Raw genomic sequence first — 23,044 nt, 5'->3', positions numbered from 1 at the left:
TAGGGGTGGAAGTGGATGTGTCAAAAACTAGAGGGGGTGTAAATGTAATTATCCCTAAAAATAACGGAGAGAAGAAATGGGGGTGCGCAAACGTGCACTGATACGAACGCTAACATGAGCTCCTTAACATGCGCCCGCCTGATGTATTGGCCTTTTTATTCCCCGGGCCACACCTCTAATGTTTTTATGATTACTCTTTTTTAGGGGTGCAACTCGGGTCGGGCGGGTTGGGATTTCCAAAACCCTACCTTACCCACCCGAGAATTATCCCAGGTCGGGTCGGGTCAGGTCTAATTTTTTATAGGAAAATCTGAGATTCCTAAACCCAACCCTACCCGAGATAATTTTTTCATTTTTTAACGTAGGATGGTGACTATTTTTTACAGATTGTAGAAGAAAAACAAATCTTAACAACAAAAATTTCTAAATTTATGTGATATTTTCACATAATAGACATGATAACCTTAATCAAAATAATTGTATCAATATATTGGAAAATAATTTTCCAAGTTACTCAAGAGATATTTAAGAAAGTCACATTCTTCGTGAAATTTTTCTAAAGGATTCTTTTAGCCCAATTCAACTAGTTTGGGACAAAGGCTTTGTTGAGTTGAGAATTTAAGAAAGTCAAAGTGCACCCATATGGGTCGGGCTTTGGTTTTTTTTTCTTTTTTAAACCCAGCCCTACCCAAGATTGAGTCGGGTTTTCTAAGACCTATGATTTCTAAACCCGACCCACTCAAGTTGCAACACTACTCTTTTTACACAACAAGGCCACGATGGGGTGGCCCTAAGAAGAAAAGGGGTGCGCATTATTTCAAAAAGTACCAATCACTTTGTTTTAAATTTTTATACATTTTAATTGGGAGATGATAAATATTTCGCTCCCTTCAAGTCCCGATTCGCCCCAACTTTACCAAGTCTCTCTCACTCTCACAGACGCTGTTTCCCATCATCTGAATTCGCGCTTTGTCTCTTATACCCACCCACGGGTTTAGTAGAAAAACTAGAAGAGGGAAACAATACCTGTAGAGAGGAGGGAGGCAGGGCAGAACCCTAACCCTAGAAAGCTGGATTTTATTTCCATGGAATGTTTTTTATTTTTCATAGTTTTATTTTCCTCGGATCCAAACACCCGGTCATCTCTGTTCTTAAACCGAAAGCCCTAGAAATCTCCCATTAGGGTTCCTTTAGATCCAAACACCCAATCGATCTATATTTAGGTTTTTTTCCCTCTCGTATCCAAATCCTTTTTGATTCAATCCTTTTAATTTCTTAAACTTGATAGTCGACCAATAACAGAAAAATGGCAGCTTCTACTTCCGAATCAAAATCTCATTCCCTGAAAGAATACCTCAAGAAATACGAGAATAGCAATGAAGAACAGACAAAAAAGAAGAAGAAAAAGAAGAAAATGAAAACGCAAACGGAGGTAATTGGGGTTCGGGTCGTTGACGAAGATCCGATTTGGCAAAAACCAGTAAAGATCGAAGATGATGAAGACGGCAGCGATTCTGCAGGTGAGGTACAAACCCTAACGGGCCGTTTGGATACATGGATTTTACAATCAAGGTTTCTAAAATCCTGGATTTTACCAGTCAAAAGCTGGATTTTATTAGCTAAAAACTGCATTTTATGATTTTGAAAATGTACAATCTAGGTTTTAGCTTATAAAATTCAGGTTTTAGCTTGTAAATCTAGGATTTTATAATTATAAAATCCTTTTTATGCTAACTGTATTACTTCATAGATGTGAGTGCCAATCCACGATTTTACTGGATTTTATTAGCTAAAAACTGTATTTTAGGATCCTGAAAATGTACAATCTAGGGTTTAGCTTATAAAATTCAGGTTTTAGCTTGTAGAATCTAGGTAAATTCACGATTTCACTGGATTTTATTAGTTAAAAACTGCATTTTACGATCCTGAAATTGTACAATCCAGGTTTTAGATTATAAAATTCAGGTGTTAGCTTGTATAATCTAGGATTTTACAATCATGGTCTATAAAATTCCTTTATCCAAACGTATTGTATTTGTATTACTCCATAGCTGAGAGTGCCAATTCACGATTTTATCTCTTTTCATGTTTTAAGATGAAGAGAAGCCCCAAATTAACGAAGATATTGAAGTTAAACGGATGAAGAGATTGGAGGAAATCCGGTCCCGGCGCCCTTATCTCACCATTTCTGATGATGGAAGTGGTTGGGTTTCAGTCTCTGATACCTCCAAGCCATCTAGTTTGGGTAACCAGATCCCTGATTTGTCCCCTCCACGTCAAAGACGGGCCCGCTATGACACACCCTCACCGGAGCCCGAATCGAAACCCTCAATTTCTGGCAATGAGAGCAATGATTTGTCCCCATCGCGGCAGCGGCGCAGGCGCTATCACATGCCTTCACCGGAATCTGAGCAGAACCTCCCAAATGATGAAATTCCTGATTTGTCCCCGCCACGTCAGCATCGCAGACGTTTTCACACACCAGAATCCGAGCAAAGGCCCTCAAATTCCGGTGAGGAAAGTTCCCATTTGTACCCTCTAGAGCCCAAAATGAAGGCATCAAATTCCAGTAGTACAGTTCGCGATTTGTCACCCCCACGGCGGTCTCGTCCTCAGACAAGTTTGTCAGATTTCAAAACAAAGGATTCAGAGAGAGACCAATTGCCAGACCTATCTCCACCTCGACGGAGTCGTCACCAGTCGCGAGAAGTCGATGGTTTGGACTTTTCGCCTCCGAGGAAAAGCAGGAAGGATTCATCTTCTGTGAAAGAGGGAAGACGGGCTGGTTTGTTCACTGGAGAGGAGATCAAGCAGGAGATTGATAAAAAGAAAAAGGAGGATTGGTTGAGGTAATTATAATTTTTACACAATTCTGTACTAGTTGTATTATCAGAAGAACTACTTGGCTACCATTTTTAAAAAAAATCAGAAGAACTACTTGAAGGTTTTCAGTTACACAATACTAGTTGTATTATCATTGATTTTTACCATTTTATGGCCCATGAAGCATAGCTTCTTGTATTTGCTAACCTTTGAATCCTTTTTTTTATGGCAGTCTGTTGCATGATATTAAAGGGCTTAGCACCAAACATCCAAAGGAGAGAAACCGTCTAGTCTTTTGCACATATGCTATTAGTATGAAAACCTATGTTAGTATAGAAAAAGCACCTCTTATTTTGAGAAACATATTACATTGGGTGGATGAAACAAAGTCTATTTGTGGTACTCTTCCCTGGGCATCGCTTCATTTATCACCAAAATGTATTCATGAATTTTGACTAAGAAATGAAAATATCATTTAGCTGAAGGAGCTTTCAATTATTTTACGTAATGAAGTATTTAGCCAATAAGATTGCAAATGCACTATATTGGTGGTTTCACCTTTTATCCCAAAGCATCCAAGCATTTGAGCTTTTAGGCTTCTTGAGATTTAATTTCTTTAGCCGTATTTTTTCTCCACCTTCATGGTAATGCTTTTTTTCTTGTTTCTTCCTTCACTTATCTATTTGGGCTTTTAGGCTTCTTGAGATTTAATTTCTTTAGCCGTCTTTTTTCTCCACCTTCATGGTAATGCTTTTTTTCTTGTTTCTTCCTTCACTTATCTAATAACGAGCCTTTTTTTTGTTGTTTGATAAACAAAGCATACATTGTCTTGATACGACAAGAATACGAAGTATAAGTGTAAACCACTTCTTTATGTAATTTTGTTTTGTATGGAATTATTGTTGTATAGTAGTGAATTATTTAATAAGTTGATATGCATACACATGTAGGTTTTCTGAGATGGATCCATCTGTAACTGGAAGAGGAGCTGAACCTGTATATCGTCATCAAGGTCAGGGAGGATCATAAGTTCATGGCTTAAACACTTTAAGTGTTCTTATATATTTTCTTATATTATTTATTTATTTATTGGGTTTAGTACTAAATCATCCTAGCAGAGTTAATTTGAAGCATTTTATGTTTTATGTTATATTATGTGGTTCTTACTTAGAATTGTTGCAGGTAAACGTGTAACAAAGGAGGAATTCTTGAAACTGCAACAGGGAGAAGAAAAGCCCAAGGTACTTTTTATATTTTTGCATATGACCTTAGAAATAGCATATCTGTTTGCTGGAATGCTGCTCGAGGCTCGTTTTGTTGAAATCGTGTGACTGATAAAGTTATTGCAAATGGTATCTTATCCAAAACTACCATTTTCCGCATTAGGCTATTGCAGATTGTTTTCAATGTATTGCACACCATGGATATTCTAATAGGTGAATGGGCTTTTTGCCCATCAAATCATTATTTCAAGACGATGGTAAGAAGTTTTGGATGATCTCAGAGTGCCACCAAAATAATTTGCATAAAATCTAGTTCTTGTGTTCAATTATAAAATGCTGTGCCAGTAAGTGACATTATGTTGAGATGCAACTTTATTGTGCTAACACTTACAATGAGCCTTTTTTTGTTGCTATCTTCCCATATCCGAATTTGAAAGTCATGGAGTTCTTTGTTATGATTTTTCGTAATATTAAGTTATTTACTTCGATATTTTTAAAGTTGTTGAGGAGCAGTGAGCTTTTATTGACTAAAGCAAAAAATTTCTTTAGAATCTGCAAAATACAGAGAAATGGGATGACGTGATCTAACAACTAAACTAACAAAAAGTTAAGAAGAGGCCTATAATCACATCTCTACAGAAGGGAGAGAACTTGGCAAAACCCCAACTTAGTTCTTTCCTATACCTTCTCTTGCAAGCAATGTCTTAAGAGTTAAAATTCGTCACTCAACTTGAAACTCTCACAACCCAACTTATATTTCAGTCTTTCATGTCAGATACACATAAACTTACCGAATCAAAGCCAAACTAGCATGGTAACTCTCATCTTCAAATAAGTTACTCCTATACAAGTATACATTTATGATCTATAAGATCTACGTTCACCCAATTGTCTTGCCTATTTAGTTATTTTCCATTTTTCGTACTTTATTGGAAGCTTCATTGACATGATACAGAAGTGCATTTCATCCTCTATTATTTTTGAGATGAAACATCTCTTTCATAGACCTGAGTACCTGACCATGTGTAATCCTTCATTGTGTTCTTGCTCAGGAAAAGCCGTTGGAGTGGGGCAAAGGCTTAGCTCAAAAACGGGAAGCTGAAGCTAGGGAACATGAGTTACAACTGGAGAAGGACAAGCCATTTGCACGAACCAGGTATATTTAAGCATTCTGAATGTAGTTCAAATATACTTGATATTGGAGATTTGAATTTATGACAACGTGATTTGGAACTGGAGAAAGAAAAGCCATTTTCACAAACCCTTTAATTTGTGCACTCCAAATAAAGTTTTAAAAATATTTGGTAGAGGAGTGCTAGTTGAGTTGATGGCTAGGAACATAACAGAGAACATGACCTTGGATAGGAGAGAATGGAAGAAATTGATCCATGTAGACGAACCCAACTAGTGTCAGGATTAGACTTAGTCAATTTGAGCCGGGTAGATTCTTTCACCTTCTTCGTGAAAATTTTCTAAAGGATTCATTAGCCAACCCTATCTAGTTTGGGACAAAGGCTTAGTCGAGTTGAGTTGAGAGGAGTGCTAGCAGGATGCCCGAGCAGGACAGCAGGGCTGGAATTGCCACTCTCCGTGGATCCTCAAATCATTTTCCTATTTGGTATTGGACTAACGGACGCTGAATAAATTATAACTTACAGATACACTAATCTTTCTCAAATAAACTAATTATGCCTTGTTTGCTTAACCAATATAACTTGGCCAGAAGGGGAGGTTCCTTTTAATCATTGAATCTATAATTATGGGTGTTTGAAGCAATGATAGTTGTTCATTAAGGAATTGACAAATGAGGATATTTCCCATTTTTAACTGACACAATTTTTCTAGGAAAAGGAAATTAAGCTCCTCTTCTGAGGTAGGAGCAAAATCGTAGATTTCAAGAAGACCTATCAGCGTAGGCCTAAGGGTTCTAGCCCTTAAAGCTAAGTTTTTATTTTTATTTCTGTTTCAGTTAGGATGACAGCTCAGGTATTAATGTTTATTCTATTTTTTCATTCAAAAGAATAGTGTTAATTTATTCAGTTTTGGGATTATTTAGCTAACATTAGGGGGACTATTAAAATGGGATTTATGGAGTTCTAGGTAGTTAAAATGGAGATGTGAAGTTGCTGCTTGCTAAAGCCTCTGCTAGGCTGCTCGTTTCTTTCTTAGGTTCTTTTAATCAGCCTGAGTCTATTTTACTGGATTTTGTTCCCATTTTCCCTTCTGCATTAAGTTTGGTATCAGAGCATTTTGGGACTGCTGATGTGATTAGTATAATCATGGCAAAGGGTGAAAACCACAAAGGGATGAGATGTTGGTAGATCTAACCTGACAAGTGGCTTCCCTAATGCAACAGCTTCAGGGCAACAACCTGCTGATGGGTGTGTTCCAGGTGAAACCTGTACAATCCATGTTGACAATCAACTGGAAGGTCATGTAGGCAAAGATTGTCGGAAGAAAATCTAGAACAGTCAATCTGTCCACTTGATGCCAAATGTAGAGGAAGAGATTCCTTTTCATAATGATGGGGAATAATGAAACCCTAGAGCACAAATTTTCGGTCAAAAGTGCCTTGGTCCGGCATGCCCAGCCTTCAAAGAAGAGCACAAGAATGAAGATCAATACCAGCGGAGCACTAAATGATTTTGAGAAGGGGAGTAAAATCAAAGTTCCTAATTTTTCACGCTATGCTAATATGATGGCTGATCATAGTTCAGTAACGATTTTAAGTGGTTCCGTTTGGACTATGCTATGTATGAATGATTTTTATGAAGCTCTACACTCAAAGTTGTTAGCCTTTGGAAGACTATTCACTACTAGAAGAAAATGAATTATTTTTTGCTACACATTTAGCATGCCCAAAATGGTGTCATACATATATACCCCTTAAAGCTAAATCTTTATTTTGTATCTATTTCAGTTGGGATAAGGATGGTTCAGGTATTAATATTTATTTTATTCTGTTTTGGGTTTATTGACTAGTGAAGGGGTGCTTTGGGGAATTTGCTAAAAAAACATTAGAGGAGGGACTATTAGGACGGGGCTTAGTGTGTTTGTAGGTAGTTAGAATGGAGATTTGAAGTTGTTTGTGAAAACCTCTGCTGAGTTTTTTTTGTTGCTGTGATGCTTCTTACTTTTTCAGGTTCTATCAATAAATCTACCCTTTTTTGGTGGATTTTGTTCCCATCTTTGCTTCTGCATCATTTTCAGTGCAGCTAGCTTTTAGAAGAGCCTCTTTACTGTTAGGTCCCTATAGATTATGTGAAGCTTGCCGGCTCTAAGACAATGCTTCACACAGCAAAGAGTTAGGAAATGCAATCTTAATGCAAAAATGTGTGTGGAAAATTTCTGGAAGACTCTTCACTATTAGAAGAATATTGAAGACTCTTCGCTACTGGAAGACACACATCAAGACTCCACTTGTGAAGCTGTACGTCAAATTCATGTTATGTAATGGCACAAATTCAAATTCATGTGTTACCTTTGGAAATGGAAGACTCTTTCAATACTAGAAGTATATGAAGCATTTTTTAGCTACACATTGAGCCTGTACAAAATGGTGTTATATACGTATAGAAAACAAATCCATGACATTGTTTTTGTACACCGTAAAATTTTCATCGAGACAATGATTACCACTCAACGGAGACTAGATGTCTATTCTCAAATAATAGAAAACAATTTTTTCCCTTAAGGACCTCTACCTGGAGTTGATGCCTCTAATATGGAATAACTTCTTGATAAGTTCTGGTTTCCTATGAACATAGTAATTGAGTATGATTGATTGTCAACCGTTTAAATGTATCCTGGTCTTTTGAGTCTTTGACTGCAAATTTGAGGACCCCTGTACAGTTGCTTCCTTTGTTTTCAGCTTGGTTAGATGGATTTGTTTCTTAGTCAGAATTGTACCTTGTTTATGCTATTTAAATGCATCTAGTAGCTCTCATCCACTAGAATGAAAGGGCATATGCACTTGCTTAGTAGAGATGCCACCATGCTACTCAAATGCCTGTCAAACATGTAAAGTTTAGTCCACTTCCTATAAATTACAGTGACATGAAAGTGACACCATGATACATAGATTAGTCCCTTTTGCACGGGGCATATTTACCAAGAGATATTGATTAGTCCTTTGTGCCTGGGGCATATTTGGCTATGCTGGAAATTGATTTTTTTGAGGGGCGGTAACTTTTTTCGGATAATAAGTTTCCAAGGTAAAAGTTTTTCATCAAGAGACATTGAAAAAAAAAACCACGCTATAGCAATTTTTTTTTCCTTCAAAACATTTCAATGAAATTTGTTCAGAATTTTGATATGGCTCATTCCTCACCGATCAAGTCACGTGCCTTACACATGGGCAAATCGAACCTATGAGCAAGGTTTTAAATCTCGGTTTCGGTCTCGGTACGAAATTTCAGACGAAATCTTGTAAAAATTTCACCGAAATTTCCGAAATTTCGGGTGAAATTTTGTACTCACCGAAACGTTTCACCGAAATTTCCGACGTTTCGGTCGAAATTACCGAAACGTTTCGGCGAAGTTTGGTACTTTTCCGACTCACTGTGAATTTCGTTTCGTTTTCCACCGAAACCGAAATATTTCGGCCGAAACGAAACGTTTCAGCCGAAATTTAAAACCATGCCTATGAGGTTGGACCTTTCTTACTACCCACATTTTTTTGAATGGCCAAAATTTTATTAATGAGAAAAGAGGAAGGATCCAGGACCGAGATGGTCGGAACAATAAGAGATGACTTTCTTACTGCCTATGAAGCACGGGTACGGGTACGGGGTGCGGGTACGACACGACACGGGTACGTGGGTACGTGATTTGCCAAAAAAACCGGGTGCGGGTACGCCGAATATAATAATATATTTTAATATTTTATTATATATTTATAAAAATTAAAAAATAATAATTGTAGAGCAATCAAATAACAATAACATCACAAAAATGGAAAATTCTAATATTTCTCTTCATTTCTTAAGTGATTAAGTTCCATATTTCATAACATGAGGCATCAATACATCATTCATTAGAAAAAAAAGTCTGTCACCAGTGTGTTGACCAGTGCCTGACAAGATGAATAATTTTTAGAGACCAAATTATGAGATTTTTTTACCGGACTTTTGGGATTTAATAATGTTTGGACAAAATAGATTTTATGAATTTTTAAAATTTGAAAAATACCCTACCGTTTGGAAGTTAAGAAAGTTAAAATTTTGACCGACCATTTTTCTTTGAATTTTGTACTAGAACTGGAGAGTTGATTTTTTTCCTTTTAGATTTGGGTGTTGAAACTATTTTTAATAAATCCAAAAGGGGGGTATTCCGCTATTTACATATAAATCTTAAGTAAATGGACAATAAAATAGTAACTTAAATGGTTTACATGTAAATACCGAGTACAGGAAAGTAGAGAGAAGTACAGGAGAGGAAAGAGAAGCAGCAGGAAGAAGCAGGACGTGTCGGGTACGCGTGGTGCGCACCCGACACGCACCCGACACGCAAAACCAGTTTTTTTTTTTTTTTTTTAAAAAGGGGGTACGTACCCCGGACGTACCCGCACCCCATACGTGTCGGGTGCGGGTGCGGGAGCCCCGGGAGAGTACCCGTGCTTCCTAGCTTACTGCACATATTTGTTGCCAAGTGCTCCTCTCTACTTTGTGTTCCTAACAAGGGCTACCAAGTGGTAAGTTGTAGCACTGCAGTGGAAACCCAACATATGTCCTCAACTAAGTATAGCCTCTGTCATGGTTTTAAATTTCCACCGAAACCAACACAACAATTGAAATGTTTCCATTTCCATCCCCAGCTAAATACATACCAAAACCGAAATGTTTATCGAAATCAAAACCGTATGTGTCAGTGATATACTATATCAATATGTGTTACATAATTATATTCATATAAATTGCATGTGAAATGTGGTGTATGTAATATGCATAAAAATTTATATGAATTACTTGTTAAATGTGTTATGTACCATGTTATCATACATGCGCTTCACACGGTATCGATGCTCTTAAACCATTATGGATTGCTTTGTCTTGCGCTCTTGCTTATGTAATGATTTCTATGTGTGTATTTATGCTAATTCTAATATTTCTTGAAGTTTCATCTTAAATTTCTATCATTTACATATGTTCCATACATATCCGTAATTTTATTGGATTTCCATCGAAATCAAAACATTTCCATTCCGGTGCTGTCCGAAACAGAAATGTAAAACCTTGGCCACACTTAAGATGAGCAGAAGTGTCCATTCATACTTAGTGTTCCCTCTTTGAAACGTGATTCTTTTCCTCTTTATTATTCCTGTCAGTAAACATTATGTGATTTTACTTGAAACCATCGAATGCTCGCATGTGATTGCTAATGTACAATGTTCTTGCTAAATCTTTATCCCTAGGTTTTGGCTTAGGGGAGTGGTTATAATGCTATTTTTTTTTACATCTGATGTTTTAAAGATTTTTGCTTCAATTATGTGATCATGTCTTAGTAATTTGTGAGGTTCTTTAATAACTAGTGTTGATAAGCCTGCTCAATAAGCTTCTGGTTTCTAGTTCTTTCTAGCAGTTGAAACAGTTTCTTTAACAAGTCTACCATGCAAGCTTTGGAGACAATATCTACGTGTTTGTATATCCATTGAGGGAACTGCTCTTAGTTTTTGTTTTGTTTGTGTGTGTGTGTGTGTGTGTGTGTGTGTGTGTGTGTGTGTGTGTCTGTCTGTCTCATCAAGAACGTCCTTTCTTTGTAGAGATGATCCTGAGCTTGATCAAATGTTGAAGGAGAGGGTCAGATGGGGTGATCCAATGGCACACTTAGTCAAGGTAATCCACTTGCTTCTAGTAGGTATAAGTAATTTTGTTTTTGTCCCTTCATTTATTTTGAACAATTTGTAGTACGAGTAATTGGGATTGTTAATTTATAGCTAGATTTTTTGAATTTTGCAGCGGAAGCATTCCGACCTGATTCTGGACGATTTGGGTGATAACGATAAGATGAAAGAATCTGGCTTTGTGATTCCCCAGGCTATTCCCATGCATAGTTGGTTGAAAAGGGGAATAGATGCTTCATTTAACCGTTATAGTATAAGGCCAGGGCGACATTGGGACGGAGTTGACCGCAGTAATGGTATGTTTTGCTCCATTTTCCAGATGCCCGCAATTGCTTTTATTATATTCTTCTAGATTCCTCTTCCCTCAGTATAGACTATGGTGCACCGTGTTCTTTTTTGCTGGCTACTTTGTATCATCCTGGCTGTTTTTGTAACTTTTATGTTACCATTTGAGTCGCACCTGGCCTCAAAACCATATGCTAATGTAGCCATCGTCAGTACTTAGATAGCATCCTGAAAGTAGTTAGGGCATCGGGGTCGCTTTCAGGACTAATTCCCACTATACACGTCTAGAGGCCAATTCTATATTCATCTAGGTTTCTCTTTTCAATTCATGGATGTGCTATATAATTCATACTGCATAGTGGAGTCTATAGAACACCCTTGAGGCTCCAAATGTTGGACACTGCACCAACCTCAGTCATTATTGAGTGATTATCCCCGGTGTCCCAGCCCAGCACAACACCTCTCATATCTAATGGTCACAATGGGGCATATCTGTGCACAGTGAAGGGGCTACTTGAGTATTTATGTAATTATCATTCTATTCCTAGAATATGGTGATCTATCAACATTCAATGTTGTTCTTATATTGAGCCCTCTATAAGCCTGAGGGTGTCTATGATGTGGAACTATTAGACGAACTTGCCAAGTGCCAACAAACTCAATGCATTTAGGGCCTCTATGGAAGCCATCAACTATATCATTTCTAAAACTATTATAATTTGCAAATCATCATATTTAACTTCAAATGGACGGCCTATTTACGTTGTGGCCCATCAAATGGACAGTTTCGAATGATCATCCTATGGTGCGGGCTGTACAGTGCTTTTTGAGAAATACTGGACTATACGGGTTTACACAAAATCTCATAATTTTATTATCTTTCCCCCCTTTGTGTGATGTTATTAGTTGCACCGTCAAGATTTGGTTTCATCCACCCTCCTGGTGCTGGTGTTCAGTTTTTAGGGATGGGCCATTTTCGACACATCTATTACATTGAAACCTCAAGTTATTTCTTCTTTTTAGTATCTTGTACTTGATGCACTTGTGTTTATTGATAGTTGTTGTAGGTGTAGTTATAACTTATAACAATGTTTATGGGTGCTATATATCTACCTTTTGTGTTTAATTGAAAAGCTTCAATACATGGTGAGTTAAGTTGAACCATTTGAATAATCTATTCCTTTGGGATTCTTTGGTAGCTCTAGAGGCATTCAACTGTGAACCCTTTATCTCCATACCTACTTATTTTGGTGGCTAACGCCCTAAGCTTATTAATTCAAAAAGTGGAGGGAAGAAACTTAATTATTAGGTTTACGGCAATTAGATGAGCTCCTGCTGTATCACACTAGCAATTCACGAATGATATCTCATCTTCCTTAAGCATAAGATCTCCCGACAAGGACCCTTCGTTTATCAAGTCAGTGTATGTATGCTATGCTACGTATGAATGCGGAGTAATCGCTCGACTACTTAATGATACATATTCGAAACTGCTAGTGGGAATAAAGATTGATGTAATTCATTGGGCAAAAAGAAGCAAAGTAATGCCACTACTACACATCCATGAAACCATAATCATATGTAAAAGGCGATCACGTTCTCTTCCTTAAAACCCGGTGTCAAAATAATGATCATCATTCTCCTATAGGGAAGCATCTAGTGGGAATAAAGATTCATCTAATTCATTGGGCGAAAAGAAGCGAAGTACTGGCACTACTACCCACCCAAGAAAAGAAACCATTAGAAATCGGAGGATAAAAAGGTGATTATGTTCTCTTCCTTAAACCCTGGTGGGAACCACTTCCTATTGATTGTGTAAAGTTAAATTTTGACTGAAGTTCAAGAGGCAAACCTGGCCGTGCTGGCATATGAGGGGGTTTGCATGCCCATTACGGAGTGGTAATGAGAGCCTATTCAGGTCTCGCTGGGAGTGCAACTCAAATGATGTGGAGGCAAAAGCGCTACTTTGTGGGCTTTAAATGTTTGTGTCTGCTTAGGACCACTATTAATAGAGGGGGATTCTACTAATGTAATCTCATGGGTATTAAGGAGATCATGTTGGCTTTGGAAGCTAGCGACCATAATCTTGGAGATTCTTGATTTATGCCAAAAGATATTCCCATCTCTGACATCAATGAAAATCCACAAATGTTACGAGAGACGCATTACCTAGAGCAGCGGATAGAGATCAACTTGTTAAGGGCACTGGAATACCCCTTTTTTTTTATAGTCGCTTGCTGTTTCTCTAGTGGGAAATTGTAGTTTTTTAGTTGATGTATTTGGGTCAGCTCATTCCTTTTTTATATTGCTTTAGTTTTCTTCCATTCTAGAATAAAATCTTTTACTGTTGAAAAAATTGAATAAAAAAATAAAAATCATCATGTTCAACAAGGCCTGACCATCTGATCTAGATTCAGTGTCCAAAGACTGGATGTCAGGTTTTTTAGATGGTTCAAGCTTGGCAGCAGGCAGCATCCTGGTTAAATGAGCCTGTCTGGTCTTAACTCCTCTAAACATAAGAGTAAATGAAGCTCCTCCGAACGACCTGAAACTCGTGAAACTGCGTCCAATTAATTCAAACAGTCCCCAAGATCATTAGTCTGTAAAGCAACATTTTTGGAGCAAAACCATTATACATAAGCGCAGGGCTTCTGTATTCTTTTATTTTTCGTATTTTCTCTTCTTTTTTCTGTCAATTTTATTTTGCAGCTAGTCTTTGGGCTTTCTCTGGTTTAATAAATCATTCACCGTCAAAGAGCATTGATTTCTTTTTATTTAATGTAATAGAAGAAGAGGCACTACCTGAATGAGCTTTGTCTTGAAGTTCAAAATTAATAGATTCTATTTCTGTGTCTTTGCAGGGTATGAGAAGGGATTATTCCAGAGACAGAATGAGAAGAAAGCCACTGAGAGAGAAGCTTATCTGTGGTCTGTATCTGAAATGTGACACGAAAACATGTACAAGATAAGGCAATTATCAGTTAGCAATCTAATCCCAACAGAGAGGATACAGAGACCTTGCACTTCTGTACGTATGGCTCTTCTAAAAGCCAAAAGGACTTTTCCTTTTTCTCTGCTGGCCCTTTTCTATGGTCGATGAAAATGCCCCTGCAAAAATGCTCTACTATGAAGGGCCTCATGATACCTCCTGCCCTTGGAATTTAGGGCTATTATCAGCTTATCACTGTCTTTCTACTCAGATGAAAAGAGGAGACGGAAAGATGACTCTCGTATTTGACGTCCGATAATATACTAATAGTTTTGCAATAAGCATGTTCTTAGCCTTTCATTTTATAAACGTATTTGTCATTTACATCATGATATAAGGTATTTTTAAGCCTTTACATTGTGACATTTTGCCAATTTCATCTTGTGATCTTAGTTTTCTATGCCATGGGATTTGACCAATGGGGGTGCCCTTTGCTTCCTTCTCTGCAAGGGCACCTGTGAATCTACCATTCTTCTATTTATTTGCGAGTTTTTATATGGTGTAAGGCCTTGCGACAGTAAGGTAGAGGTTCCACTCTTGTCAACCAATTAGTCCTAAAAAATACAAATGCATTGTCGATAAATAATTTATAGAGTTACGACCTAAAATTGGTCCTTATTCTCACTTTTGCTATCCTTTCTTCAGGGCAATAAAATCCTCAGTCCCATATAAATCTAGGGAAATGATATCAGCACAGCAATGTTTTGTTATTTGTCCTAACTTAATAATGAGAATTAGAGTTATTTTAAACTGAAGGGCACCCATGTAGAAATGGGGAGAGAGGGCGCCTCCATTGGCTTAATTGCCCTTGAAAGTGGGTTAAAAATGAAAAACAAGGTCAGTTCGCCCCATTATAAAAACAAGGTCGTGCGGATATCAGTATCCTAAATTGGGCCCAGTATGAAGTTCCTGCATTTTCCGATAAAGCCTTCACAGTCCCATCGGACATCTAACTCACGACGCCCCCTCCAACTCTCTCCCCTTCTCCTCTTTGTACCACAAAATTAACCTGCGCACCCCGCCCTTTTCTCTCTCCGGCCATGACCACAACTTTGCCATGGCAGCCTTTCTTCTCCACAAACCTCCACACGCTCTCCTCCACCCACCACCAATCTATCCAGACCGTCCCGTCGCGCCACGTGGCTTCCATCCAGGCCTTCCGTCGCAGCGACTTTGACCGGTTCGCGAAGCGTGTGACGTCGGGTGAGGCCTTGAGGGACACGTGGCGGAGCGCCAACGATGGATTCGAGCAGCTCCTCTATGAAGCCCAGAAGGCCGCCGAGAGGTTCGACCGCCGGTTCTCTGTCTCGCGCCGGTTCGAGTCCTTCACTCGCTCTGCCTCCTACCGGGCTCGCGAGCTCGACCGCGAACTTGGGATTGCCCTAAAATGGCGAGCTTTCTCTGTCGATTTCGGCAGGAATTGGCCTAGTGTGAGTGTCTTCTTTCTCCCCTTCTCTATCAACATTTTAATCATGGGGCTTCCTAGTTTAAGTGATTTTGATATGTAGGTTTTTAGTATTCTGAGTTATTGGTAGCTAAAATGATTAAATTGTTGGTAGAGTGGTTATCATGCTCGAATTGCATTTCTCGTGGCTATAGTAGCCTTTGTAAACAATTTGCTTCGTATGTGGGTCTTCTTTCTATTCTGTTAAAACTGCTTCGTGGTTTTCAAGTTTAAATGCTTTTGATTTGTGGGTTGTTACTATTCTCTTCTGGGTTCTAGCTAAAGTGATTAAATTGGTCGCTAACTTTAGTTGAATGATTTTATTGGGCCTTCTCTGGGCATATTGGTGAGATGGATTACAATAAATGAGAGGTCTAAGCGTTGCTAAATTGAATTTGTCTCATTGACCAGTCTCAGTTAGACATTCTTATTGTAGTAGAGAATGCCTCCCTCAACTTCGGTAGATGGTGCCTTCTATCCTTAGAGATTCATTCATGTCATCAAGGAGATTCTTGATGCGATTGATTATCACTCCATGGAGTTCCATCACATTTTGCGGTTGGCCAATAGCGACGTAGGTCATTTTGCACAGCCAGGCATTGATAGAGGCGCTTGATACATTTGATCATCTCGGATTTTTTTATTTTGTCGGGTTTGCTGTTTCTGCTTTGTTGCCTTTTTTTTCACTTTTGCTCTATGATTTGTGGACACGGACGGACACGGAGTGTCGGACACGGCGAACCCGCAAACTTTAGAAACGGGGACACTGCTAAAATAGAAAGTATATATAATCATGATTTGTGGATATGGATTCATGTGTCCAGTTTCGACATGGATACGAGTTGTCTAAATGAGATAAATTCAATAAAAAATAGAATGTCACATTTGACATGGTACAAAAACATGTCCACACACCCATATTAAGTCTAACACTTCTAGCAATATAAGTAAAAGTGTCCAAAGGAGTGTGGACACGCGTGTCCACCAGAACACGTGAGTCGACAATAAATTCTAAGTGTTGGCCAAATCATAGCTTTTGCTTCATTTATTTTCACCGCATTCGTCATGTGCTTTTTTTGCCTCCCTTTCAATAAATTTTGACCATTCATAAAAATAAATAAAAAACAACTACTCAAATATATAAACCAGCATTGTTGTCACTTGCAATTGTTGTGCTATTGTTTTTAACTGATCCAAGTGCTCTTGTGAATCACCGTTTTACCTCAACTCATGTGTTTCTCAGTTCTCATCACTCATGTGTTGCACTCAGCCATCATTTGGCTTCTTGGATGGAGACTTTACGCGCTTTACAAAATTCTGGGATGTTTTGGCAGTTTATTAGGAAAATAGGGAGGTTTCAATAAGTGTGCCCTTTGCTTATTTTCTTTATGAGACTTCGTATAATTAAGGAAACATGATCTGGTATCTGGAAACAGTATGATTCAAAATGTGTTGCTGTAGAATCACTAGTTGGGTATGCTGAATTATTTGTTGTTGAATTTTACCATGTGTAATGGGATCATGTAAGTTTTGCTGGAGTGTGGTGTTAGATGCATCTTGCTCCGAATATACCATGTTTTCTCCCTCTTCTTGTTTGACAGGGGAATTCTTGTTTGCACTCAACTGTTATATGGCCCTCTAACTCTGAATCACTTAATTCACTTTCATCATATGCATTTTCAGTTTAGGACATGCAAGGACAACAATAAATCCATTTACGATTAAAAAAAGGACATCCAAGGACGACGTGGAGAATGTACAAATGCACATTGCTAAGAAAATGAATCAAGGGAACCCATTACAAACATCACGTATGCTCTAATGGCGTACCTTGTACAAAAAAAGGAGTTATCTTGTAGCTTCTCATGTTTATCTTCCTATAGTGCAATACAAAACTTGTTAATGATGCTTTTTGTTCATGGTTGGATTTTTCTGTCTTTTAATGTTATCTTTCTACTTTTAATATTTACAGCATATTCGTTATGTTTTATGTCTCTTAGTTGTCATCAATAGGGTGTGTTATGAATTCGTTTTCCCATTGTCCTTGCAGTACAGGAAAGAGCTGAGTGCTTTTCTGGAATCACCAGTAGGAAAAAGTATTGCTGTGAGTATTGTCTGAATGAATTATTTAAATATCCTTCTCCTTTTTTATGTTTTCTTGGTTTAATGAAATGTTATTGTTTCGGATAAAATAATTCTGTATTGCTTTTTCTCTTGACCATGTTTGCAAATCTCTAAGTTTCTGTACATTTGTAATTGTAATATATATTTGCATGTGATCAAAAGACACTTTTCTAATGTAAGTTATTGTGTTTATCACACATTTATTGTATAATTTGTTGCAAATGAAACCTAATTGAAACCTACGATCTACCCTTTGGTTGTATGTTTCTCTTATCAGCCTTGTTTGGTATATTGTGGCTGCTGTGTTTTTCTCCCTTGGGATGTGCACAATTTGAATAACCTCTAGTTCATTTATGATGTTGAGGATCTCAGCAAAGGAATCATCAACCTGCCAAAATAAATGTGACCTCTTATTTGGCCTAAAGTTACAGCATAGATGGGGCCACATACTCCACTCTTCATGTTGTACAAACATCCTACTACTGATTAACTCAATCCAAGTTTGATAGAAGATCCACACCCTTGAGTCACAAAAAATCCCTCCAAAAGAAGGTAAACCAAGATTATTTTGGTAGAAGTAAACCACCAGAGCTTATATTGATTAGTTCAATCATTAATGGACCCATCATCCAATGAGCTAAGGAATTCTCTCTCTGGAAAAACTTGATCCCACAATATCCAAGAGAAGAGGTACGACAAAGACATTAAAGGCCTGTGGCTGTTTCACTCACTTTGCAACGTACATGGCCATTGAGAAGAGTGGATTATAGTTGATTGCATATAAATTCTTTAGTACAATTGTGATATGTTGATAAAACAAAAAAAAAATGATATTATTGTGAGTTTAAAAAATTTGTAGTTCTTCAACATCTAAGAGGAATTGGAGTGCATCTGAAGGGGCTCAAAAAGAAAGGAATTATGACCTAAAGTGGAACAGACCATTATAAACCTGTTTACTTTCATATTGACAATGAGGAAGAGTAACACTGAATACACTCACCCTGGGATCTGATCATACTTAACTAGGAGTTTTGTGGTCACTGGTGTAGCTACTCATCGAAGTTAGAATGTAATACCCAGAGAAGTAGCCTAATGACCTACCAGGACCTCACCATCTGTTCATGGAAGTGGCCAATCATCTGAATTTTTTAAGATACTCAAAGTTTGAATGTGAATAAATGTGTTTCTGTTATTGCTTCCCCCCCCCCCCCAAAAAAAAATAAAAAATAAAAATAAAATAAAATAAAAAATATATATATAAAAATAAATAAAATATATATAAAATAAATAAAATAAATAATATATATATAAAAATAAATAAAATAAAATAAGCTCACCAACAGTTTCCTCATATATATATATATATATATATATATATATATATATATATATATATATATATATATGGCCCCATCATAGATAGGGTGCATACCAAAAATCAGCACCATTGAATCATCCTAACCCCTCCAAAACTGGAGGCCAAAATGGGCAGATTTGTGGACAAACACTGTCTGTCCATTTTGGCCTCCACAAATGGATGGGTTAGGATGATCCTATGGAGCTGATTTTTGGTATGCACCCTATCTATGATGGGGCCTTGCAAATGAATGGTTTAGATGCCCACCAAAAATGTGGGACCCATGTGATTTGGCACTCTACCGTACCTAACTTTAGGTACGGTCGAGCGTACAATCATATACCTATATATATATATATATAGAAGTTTGAATATGGGTGAATGAATAAATCTGACAAAGGTAGGGTATTCTAAAAACCATTCTTGTCTACCCTCAGAGGAATTGGTTAAGACAAGATGAAGGATGAATGGAATATTACTGAAATTTGCAAACCTTGAAAACAATAGAATTTTACCGTCTGTTTCGTTCCCTTCAATTATCTGTCGCTTTTACAAGTTCATCTGGAGAGCTTTTCTTGGCTTATATTTTCAATTTGCACATCATTCTACACACACACACATGCATGTATGTATGTATGACTTTTCACTCATTTACAGCATAATTCTGGTTCTCATCATGGGATTTTTGCTTTTCTGTAGACAATCTTCTTCCTTTGGTTTGCATTATCCGGATGGTTCTTCAGGTTCTTGATTTTAGCAACATGGGTACTCCCATTTGCTGCTCCTCTTCTCATTGGGACAGTTGCAAATAATTTCGTGATTGAGGTAATTTTACTCCTTTACTTCCCTAATGTTGTGATATCTTTGATGATTCATAATTGCACTATTCTATTTACGTTTAAAAAAAATAAAATTGCACTATTCAGTTCTTCTTCGTGCATGTGTTTCTATTTTCTGATTTCTACACCCACGCTCCATTACTATCTTTTATGAGTTGTTTGGGGTGAGGACATGCAAGAGTTGTGTGTTAGCTCTATACTAAGTACCACATATGCATGTCATACTGGGCTTCTTGTTTGACATAGTGCCTGCCTCTATTTTCATGCCTTCTAGTGAGCATGTCTGTATACATTTGCCTACAAATTTACACGTTCGAGTTCATTTAGGTGTATGTATTTGTGTCCGGAAATGGGCATGAATATACATCTCTCTCTCTCTCTCTCTCTCTCTCTCTTTCTCTCTCTCTCTCTCTCTCACACACACACACACACACACACACACACACGATTGCTTTAGAGAACCTACTCAAAGTCTCATTGGAAGCATGCTCCCCACCGCACTAGGAAAAAAACCAATATGAGTTTTTATAATTGAACCTTGAAATGATAACTCTCTACAACACACTTGCCTAAACCCTTTTTCTTCTCTTCTTCCTTTTTAACTTCCATCACAAAACTAACTTGGTATCAGTTCCATATATCGTATTGTCTTTTGTTTAAACAAAGGTGGCACTAATATCGACATGCAATAGGGCTGATGTCAGCTACATTGCTGTCAGTAGCATGTACGTATGTATATTTTTTGAAAGGATAGCATGTACGCATCTATTGAACATTCTTTTAAGAGATTTCATTATTCTACATTCTATTTTAATATTTGAAAGACATTTGATTTGTGTGGAAGAAGTTATAATGATTTGAAGGAGATTTGGTGAAAAAGTGTGCAATTCCCCCCCCCCCCCCCCCCCTCCCTTAAATCTGTGTGTTCATGTGCTACTCCATGATTGTGGGCTGCGCATCCTCTCCCATTTGGATCATTTTTACCCTATTTCCCTCCTACAAGTTTGTTTTCAACTTTTATCCATGCTCATTTGCATAGTTTCTAATGGAGTTTTCTCTTCATTTTTCTTACCGTGAATGGATTTTCTCTCTCAATTTTTTGGACCGTGAATGCAGTTTCTCATTGCTTCTCTGCAAGTCAGCAACCTTGATATCATAATACCATTATAAAGATAATTTTCCATGGACCTTAAAATGTCCCCATGGCATCAGAAATCATCCCCCCATCTTTTTTCTCAACATTCCTGACTTAACATATTCATGTCTATGTTCTATTTATGGTCGGTCATCATCTCCCCCACATAGTCATTCAAAGAAACAAATACATGGTTCAGATTGAAAGAAGCATGATTAAATAACTAACTTTTCATGTCAACTCTTAAAATTGTTGTTGAGTTAGCAGATCTGTGTTTATGATCAGTCATCATCTACCACTACATAATCTAGATTCAAAGTATATACCTGCAGGACACAGCAATTCTTGAAATCTTAGTGCAACAGGGCATCTCAGCGTATACCTGCAGGATACAACAATTCTTCATCTCAAAAGTGTGCATCATAGACCCTCTGTGGCACATACAATATTTACCATTTGTCCCTAGAAGCATAAGTAAATACTAAAGTAAATTTGGGTATGAAAAATGCAGGGATATGTTTCTTAGTTCCTTTCTTTTGTGTCTTGTAGAAGGAGAACCTATTCTTTTATAGACCCCCACTAGAACATCTCTTCTACAAAGAGGACGGAACAAGAAAATAGCTGAATGCGTAATCTCATGCCATAAATCTCGCCCAAAAGGATACAAAACTGCTACGATAAACTGATTGAAACCGAATAATAATTAAGGGCAAAATAGTAAAATTCACAACGGGTAAAACAGGAAAAAAGGAAGAAGCTGCAAAGGAAAAGATAAAGCTTAAGGTTCCAAGTGTTATACAAGCACCAGGTACACATCCCATGCTATGCATGACGTAATCCGGCTCAAGTTTGGTGTATCGTCATGTGATAAAACTTTCCCATATACCAAGCCTCTCTCTTCTTTCCTCTTCTCTGGTTCCCTACTCTTGAAAAAATCATGCTCCATACAAAAGCTCACAAAGTTCTCTCCGCATTCGATGTGGGACTAAAATGTGAAATTCAAAAAACAGAAAAGCAAGAAGGAAAGTGATTTCCCTCCAAAAATAATTTGGAAACATATGCCTTCTTCTTGGTTCTAAAGCTTGAAGCTTATTACTCTATAAAAATGCTGTAGATAATTATAATTAACTAAACTTTGATATGAGTTAGGATACGGTTGATTTGGACATTATCTTCATGTTTTCATATTTGTATGCCTCTACTTTCTAATTAGTTTTAGAAGAATCTTTTGCAATATTTAGTTTTTTCATTTATAGATCTTGTTATCCTTTGAAGAAAACAAAGGAAGATTCTTATGATCTGCAGTATTATTTAGTCTGGTTGTCATAGAAATTTTGGATTCAAGTCAGTTTCAAAACAGTGACTTGAATGCCACAATCTATGGAATACTGACATTTCGTGCAATGTTAGTTCCTTAACAGATGTAATGGTCTCTACATCTACTGTACTATTAGATCGCTACAGAATAATACATAAGTGCAAATTTTCTCCTTTTGTTATTGAATTTGTCTCTACACTGAATTGCTTGCAGGGTGCCTGTCCAGCTTGCAAGAAGCCCTTCATGGGGTATAAGAACCAAGTTATCTGTTGCACTAGCTGCAGAAACATTGTATGGCAGCCGGGAGACGACTCTTCAAGAGGTCCTCGGCCCCCCTCTTCAACTTCTGGGTCTAACATTATTGATATTGAGATAGAGGAAAAGTGATGCGGGTGGGCCCAGTCCAAAATAGAACTTGCAAAGGTAAAAAGAGAATGCAAGAAAACAGCAATCCCAGGTTGTTGGTTGCTGTTTATGGTTTCAAATTCAGTGTAATGGTTTTCTTCTGTGATATTTGCTTCTGTATATTAAGTGTAGAATTCAATGACACCACTGTATATTTTCTTCAGCCCAAGAAAAGAAAAGAATAAGTGCATTTGTTATATACAGAGATGTGAAGAAAGCCACCCTTCCACCTGAGGCCATATTGGCCGGGCTAAGCTAGTG

General features: G+C 37.5%; 2 protein-coding genes across 2 annotated transcripts; both read left to right on the top strand.

The window, feature by feature from the left end:
• Positions 1 to 899: 899 nt before the first annotated feature.
• LOC143877201 (pre-mRNA-splicing factor of RES complex protein) lies at positions 900 to 14,561 on the top strand. The gene is made up of 8 exons (XM_077379107.1): positions 900 to 1,520; positions 2,096 to 2,849; positions 3,774 to 3,835; positions 4,006 to 4,064; positions 5,099 to 5,202; positions 10,807 to 10,879; positions 11,003 to 11,183; positions 14,034 to 14,561. Exons 1-8 carry the CDS (start codon positions 1,307 to 1,309, stop codon positions 14,117 to 14,119), a joined length of 1,533 nt encoding a protein of 510 aa, XP_077235222.1. The 5' UTR covers positions 900 to 1,306; the 3' UTR covers positions 14,120 to 14,561.
• Positions 14,562 to 15,069: 508 nt separating this feature from the next.
• LOC143877202 (uncharacterized) lies at positions 15,070 to 22,982 on the top strand. The gene is made up of 4 exons (XM_077379108.1): positions 15,070 to 15,591; positions 17,656 to 17,709; positions 19,786 to 19,911; positions 22,592 to 22,982. Exons 1-4 carry the CDS (start codon positions 15,202 to 15,204, stop codon positions 22,763 to 22,765), a joined length of 744 nt encoding a protein of 247 aa, XP_077235223.1. The 5' UTR covers positions 15,070 to 15,201; the 3' UTR covers positions 22,766 to 22,982.
• The last annotated feature ends 62 nt before the right edge of the window (positions 22,983 to 23,044 follow it).

The sequence above is a fragment of the Tasmannia lanceolata genome, unplaced genomic scaffold (genome assembly GCF_043159265.1).
Source record: "Tasmannia lanceolata isolate RefF3 unplaced genomic scaffold, GAP_Taslan_0.1 ptg000005l, whole genome shotgun sequence".
In the NCBI taxonomy this organism is placed as follows: domain Eukaryota; kingdom Viridiplantae; phylum Streptophyta; class Magnoliopsida; order Canellales; family Winteraceae; genus Tasmannia; species Tasmannia lanceolata.
Note: the sequence above shows the minus strand (reverse complement) of the source record. Positions and strands in the feature narration are given on the sequence as shown.

Bases quoted from the DNA above. Each gene is read 5' to 3' on its own strand.
- LOC143877201 (XM_077379107.1), top strand. From the start codon at position 1,307: ATGGCAGCTTCTACTTCCGAATCAAAATCTCATTCCCTGAAAGAATAC. The intron at 3,836-4,005 runs GTCAGGGAGGAT...GAATTGTTGCAG, and splicing joins ACCTGTATATCGTCATCAAG to GTAAACGTGTAACAAAGGAG. The intron at 11,184-14,033 runs GTATGTTTTGCT...GTGTCTTTGCAG, and splicing joins CGGAGTTGACCGCAGTAATG to GGTATGAGAAGGGATTATTC.
- LOC143877202 (XM_077379108.1), top strand. From the start codon at position 15,202: ATGACCACAACTTTGCCATGGCAGCCTTTCTTCTCCACAAACCTCCAC. The intron at 17,710-19,785 runs GTGAGTATTGTC...GCTTTTCTGTAG, and splicing joins CAGTAGGAAAAAGTATTGCT to ACAATCTTCTTCCTTTGGTT. The intron at 19,912-22,591 runs GTAATTTTACTC...AATTGCTTGCAG, and splicing joins CAAATAATTTCGTGATTGAG to GGTGCCTGTCCAGCTTGCAA.